The 6,000-nt window shown below is 36.2% G+C and overlaps 1 protein-coding gene across 6 annotated transcripts in view; it reads right to left on the bottom strand.

Moving 5' to 3' along the window:
- Window positions 1–998: 998 nt before the first annotated feature.
- The window catches only part of LOC144978140 (uncharacterized), a 51,192-nt gene continuing 46,190 nt past the window's right edge, over window positions 999–6,000 (bottom strand). For all 6 annotated transcript variants that reach the window (XM_078923804.1, XM_078923806.1, XM_078923803.1 and 3 more), the window contains 2 exons: window positions 5,573–5,657; window positions 999–1,935 (listed from right to left, as the gene is read on the bottom strand). In XM_078923804.1, the coding sequence (XP_078779930.1) occupies window positions 1,187–1,935; window positions 5,573–5,657 (834 nt within the window). In that variant the 3' untranslated portion in view covers window positions 999–1,186. The remainder of the gene's footprint in view (window positions 1,936–5,572; window positions 5,658–6,000) is intronic.

Below are 6,000 nucleotides of genomic sequence, written 5' to 3'. Positions count from 1 at the left end.
GCCAGGGCATCTGGCCAGGACCAGGACAAAACTGAGTAATCTCATTCCAATACAAAGACAGAAAGCAAGTTGGAAAACAGATATAGGGGGATAGAAGGCGCAGAAAGTACCTCCCTGTCCAATATGGGAGGTCAGGAACCCCACTCATAAATATATATATATATATATATATATATATATATATATATATATATATATATATATATATATATATATATATATATATATATATATATATATATATACACACATACATATACATACAGCGTGATATTGACAAGCATTAATATTTTGTAAATTGACACAACATAGGATGAAAGAATCGTATATATATTACTGGACCACATGATGGTATTATTATTTCTCACTTAGCATTTGAGATATTTCTCAAGCAGGCCTTCCCACTCTTTCTGTCTGTAGAGTTGTTTGAAATTTTTAAACCACCATTTCCTTCTAACTTTCCCGAAATTTCTCCCCATTTTTACAGCCTCTGCAGACTTCTGACATTTAATTACCCCCATTCAGTTGGAGTACAAGGGCGATGCCAACACTCTTCAACAGTCGTAACGTCACTTCCTTCCTAATGACGCATGGTAACTTAGTAACACTAGCTCTAAACTATCAGAACAATGGCGGACGCCCATATGAAATATTTCTCTGGCGAGCATATAGGGTATCCAGAGGAAAAAAAACCACATGAATTTGATCATGTTTTGACTTTTATACATTCTGATCACAAAGTTCTAGCCAGCATGAAAAATAAAAAGTAATGATTTTCTTTGTTTAGAACCAAGATGGCCGCTGTTGCCGGGCGCGTGACATCAGACTGTTGAATCGTATTAAATGGTGTATTATAATTCATTATTGCTTTCTCATCCATTCAGCTTTTTTTGTGTCGTTCTATTTCTTGCCGATCAAATTGATTTGTTTCGACTGTGGCTGCGACCCTTCCTTGAGAGCATAACATTAATGTTTTTGTTACTCCCTCTATACACTTGTTTTGTTCTTTTTTTTTTGTTTTTAGCATATCAGCAGTGTCATGAATCATAATCACGAAGTAAAAAACAAAACGACATTAGAATCAAACAATAACTCTATTTTCTCCACATTAGAATCAGGCAATAGCTCTATTTTCTCCACCCATAGGTTCCTTCTCACAATGATGCTGCCACATAAATCACTTTTTTTAAAAAGGAGATTTTATATTTTGGCTCAAATCCTGAAGAATAGTATACACGTTCCCGTCCCCATTTTGGTGTACAGAGTGACGTTGATCGACCAACCAGCTTGTAATATCAGCAGGAAGTCCAGAGTCATTCGATGGATGGACTCCATTAAGCATCATGGAGGCATTATCTGGCCGAGTGAAAACACTCTCCTGAAATTGATCCGCAAGGCCCTTGGCATCAACCACGTCTTGTTGAATCAGTAAAAAATCATTCTGTAGATTGGTAAAACCATGTCCCGTTAGCTCAATGAACCCATTTTGGAGACCATTCTGTTGTGAAGTGTGGACGGGTGTAGACGAAACTGGAGCAATTGTACTGCCAGAGTTAGTGATCATAAAAGTAGAAGCCTGGTCAAAAGAATTTGATGCATTAGTAGTAATGGGATGGCCATTTGACCACATGGAATTAGCGGGCATGGCATTTGTGGAGTTACTGTCGGCTGTAGCTGACCAGGTATTTCTTGACAGCTCTCCGCTGTTAACTTTCTCTGCAACAGTTGCAAGACCAGCTGTATTTTTAAGAAGATTTACAGAAGATCTTCTGTGCGTGGTGCAAGACTTTTTCAACTCTTCAATGTTGGTTACATCCACTTGTGTCGGTCCAATGTTCGCCCATTTGCTGGTGGAGCAATTGGCTGAACTTGGAGTAGCAGAGAATGGTATGTCTGTTGTTGATGTCGGTGACTCTACTTTCACAGAACTATCATCTGAGAAAGAAAAAAAAAAGGGGGGGGGGAGGGGGAGGGAATAAACAAATCTTTTAGAATCTCAAATAAGTTATAAATTAATTTAATAAATTGATTAATGAATATTAATTATTATTTATCTATCCATCGAGTTATTTCAATTTTTCAATCATTCAAGTCACAAATGTGTGTGGCCGAAGATAATCAAGACTGAGTTTGGTGAGGACAGATGGACATCCTAAACCTTGAATTCTTGGTCATTTGGTCATTAATGCTTCTTTGGGGCCTGGTATGAATGCAATTTTCTTTGGTTCAGAATAAGACTATAAACTGGGATTGTTGTCAGTCAGGCCTTAGAGAATAATAATAATAATAATAATAATAATAATAATAATAATAATAATAATAATAAAAAAAATAAGAAGAAGAAGAAGAGAAGAAGAGAAGAAGAAGAAGAAGAAGAAGAAGAAGAAGAAGAAGAAGAAGAAGAAGAAGAAGAAGAAGAAGAAGAAGAAGAAGAAGAAAGAAGAAGAAGAAGAAGAGAAGAAAAGAAGAAGAGAAGAAGAAGAAGAAGAAGAAGAAGAAGAAGAAGAAGAAGAAGAAGAAAAGAAGAAGAAGAAGAAGAAGAAGAAGAAGAAGAAGAAGAAGAAGAAGAAGAAGAAGAAGAAGAAGAAGAAGAAGAAGAAGAAGAAGAAGAAGAAGAAGAAGAAGAAGAAGAAGAAGAAGAAGAAGAAGAAGAAGAAGAATCAGCTACGAGCAATGGACAGTGCTAGTTTTTACTCATGAATCTGTTTTTAAATGAAAGATGCGAGTCAGAAATGGTCATAGCAGAATAATGTGCCAGGCATTTTTGATTGACTTTTGAGTAATTATTCTGAAAAACACAATAGGCCTAGTTAAAATTAAAATTATTTTCGTTATAACATTTTAACTTCAAGAAAATTTGTCCTGCAAAGTCTTTCTTTCAGTTGAGACATATTTCAGAGTCAATACCTAATTCAATCAGTTAAAAAAATTTTTTTAATTTAAAAATTGAGTTTTTATATAGCGCAATATCCACAAAACATGCTTACAGCGCTTTACAAAGGGTCCCTGTCCAATAGCAACATTTAACATTTAGGACGGGACATGACGCTTGTGAGGCGATATTATAATTTTTTTCAGACAGAGACAACGCTGTTAACGGACAGGTACTCATTTTACACCTGAGTACAGTGAGAGAATGTGAGTAATGAGCCTTTTCCAAGGATTCAACTATGCGCCGAAAGAGGCTCAACCCCAGGACTGTCCGATCTGAAAGCGAGTGTGATACCACAAGATCACATAGCCGCATGAAGCTAAAGGGCAGCTATGTGGTCTAGTGGTAAGACTCTCACCTTTGGATCAGAATGTTTTGTTTCAATATTTCATTTTGACTATACATATGTTCGTATCCTTATCCATTATCTGTAAAGCGTTTTGAGATGTTTGTGGGTTTCATGGAAAACGCTCAACAAGTGTCATTTAATTCTATAATTATTATCATTGTTATCATTATTATTATTATTATTATTATTATTATTATTATCATTATCATCATCATCATCATCATCATCATCATCATCATCTCATTATTATTATTATTATTATTATTATTATTATTATTATTATTATTATTATTATTATTATTATATTATTATTATTACTATTATTATTATTATTATTATTATTATTATTATTATTATTATTATTATTATTATGAAAGAACGTTTAAATCTAAAAGTAAGACGCAATTACAACTCTTATTTCCAACAAAGACTGTGCTTTTACCAGCCAGGTACTAATTTTACACCTAAGTAGGTATATTGTGGGTAAAAGTATCTTTCCCAAAGACCCAACTTCGATCCATCAACAAAGGGACATTCATCTGTTAAAATTGTGGATTTTCTTTTTTTTTTTTTTTTAATTTCCTAAAAGAATACGCTCCCCAGAGCATATTGATCTTCATATGAAGTAAATCGAGTGATTTTTCATGAAATTATGGTCAGACGTATGGGAAAGGTATCCAGCAACTTTTCTCCAATTTCATACTTTTTCAACTTGACTAGCTGTAAAAAATATTTAAAAGTGAAATTAAGCTTTGATATTTCCAGAAGATGTACAAAAAGGGTTTATTTAATCATTTATGACAAGAATTCATTTCTTGATAAAAAATTGGCCTTCTAACTAAACTTGGCAATATCTCAGTTCAAACCTCTTCATCAACCGACTGATTATGTCATTCAATGTAACAATTGTTCATCGTTTGCCCTCTTAATTTCCCATCTTTGTTCTATGTCTCAGAAACAAAATTCACTTTAGGCATTTAAAAAATCAGGGGATAGAACCCATCCTTGAGTTACACCTCACTTTTATCTACTTCAAGGCCTTCATCTCTCGCCCAACTTTGGCTGTAGTTATTGTTTGGATCTCATCATCATCATGGCTTGTCGCTCCAACACCGAACCCATTCACATCTGGGGAGCAGACTCTTAGGTCATGGTCATTGCAGCTGGGCCCATCCTGGCATTCTCTCAGGATGTGCTCCATCATCTGCTCTGGGATTCCACATGTACACAAGCTAGTCTCAGCCAGCCCCAACTTTTTCATGCTTCCAGCTTGCTGTTCTCCCGAGTTTTGCCCGTGCTCTGTTCAGTGTTACCCATTCATTCCTGGGGAGCTCAGTTCTGTAGGGCAGTTCTTCACTCTGATATTCAACGGTTTCATTTGCATGATTGTCCAACTCCCTCCATGTGGAAAGTCTGTATACAGTGGCATGGTTGGCTCAGTGGTACGGTCTTTGCTTCCAACCCGAAAGGTACCGAGTTCGATCACCCACCTCTGCGTTGTGTGGCCTTGAGCAAGTCACCTCGCCCTAGCTCACATTGCGGCGCTGCTCTGCGGCTGACGCCTGGGTTATTCCAGTCTTCCCTTGGAATAGACCCTAAAGACAAATTTCCCCTTGGGGATGAATAAAGGGAATTTTATTTTTATTTATTTATTTATTATCATAAAAGATTCCTTAAGATCCTAACGTCTTTTTTAATTATGTCACGCTGACAAAGAATAATTATGTCACCTTTGTTTGACTGTAGACTTTACTCTCAAGTGCCTTTGTATTATCTACATACACATATTTTTGCTTTCCAAGATACTATGCAACTATGATTACAGATAATAACTGAACAAAAATATATTATATAAGGATCTAAAAAATATTGACACCCCGCCCCCAAATAGAGGACAAACTGGCATTGTTGCCAACAAAATCAGAGTGGACACATTTTTGGATTACAGTTTCGTATTAAAACTTTTACTTTCTTTCAGAGCCATGAGGCTCCTTGGAGCCGGAGTTTATCCCAATTTCAATAGTGTGAACTGACAATAGCAATTGCTTGGTACTTTCAGCCAGATCGAACAGACCTAGCTACCCAGTCACTGCTGGGTGGACAGAGGGGTCACCAAAAAAAAACAAATCTCGACTGCACCCGGGATCAATCTCAATCCCTTTGATTGTACAGTGAGTGCTCTACCAACCGAGCTCTTGAGACCAGCATTTTAAGGACGAGATAAATTTAACAATAGGGATAGGCCTACATATTTTTCTGCATCTTAAAAACAATTTTTTATAAAAAGTTACCAGAGCAGTTCTGTTTTTGCAGCCCCACAGGAGAAAAGGCAGAGGCCGTTCCATTGGAATCGTTGCCCAGGCTCCATTCATCAGTCTAAAACCACCGAAAAAATGAACAATAATGTGAAAATTTGCACAAAATCGTGTCGAGTCGAGCTAAAATTCCGATTTTTGTCGGCCTTTTGGATATGATTTATAGAGTCATATGTTTTAAGTGCTGAGAAAGAAGTTAATTTCAAAACATATAACAAAGGAAAACAGAGATATAGGTTTTTGGTTTTATTTCCCCTTGCAAATTTTGTTAGGTCTGAAAATGGACTCCAACAGTTGTGACGTCACTTCCCTCGTAATGACACATAGTAACTTAGTAACTGGTTCTAAACTATCGGAAAAATGGTGGACGCTCTTATGAAATACTTCTCAGACAAGCATAAAAG

Source organism: Berghia stephanieae, chromosome 8 (genome assembly GCF_034508935.2).
Source record: "Berghia stephanieae isolate SIO BIC M18660-M18661 chromosome 8, UCSD_Bste_1.3, whole genome shotgun sequence".
Classification (NCBI taxonomy): Eukaryota; Metazoa; Mollusca; class Gastropoda; order Nudibranchia; family Aeolidiidae; genus Berghia; species Berghia stephanieae.
Note: the sequence above shows the minus strand (reverse complement) of the source record. Positions and strands in the feature narration are given on the sequence as shown.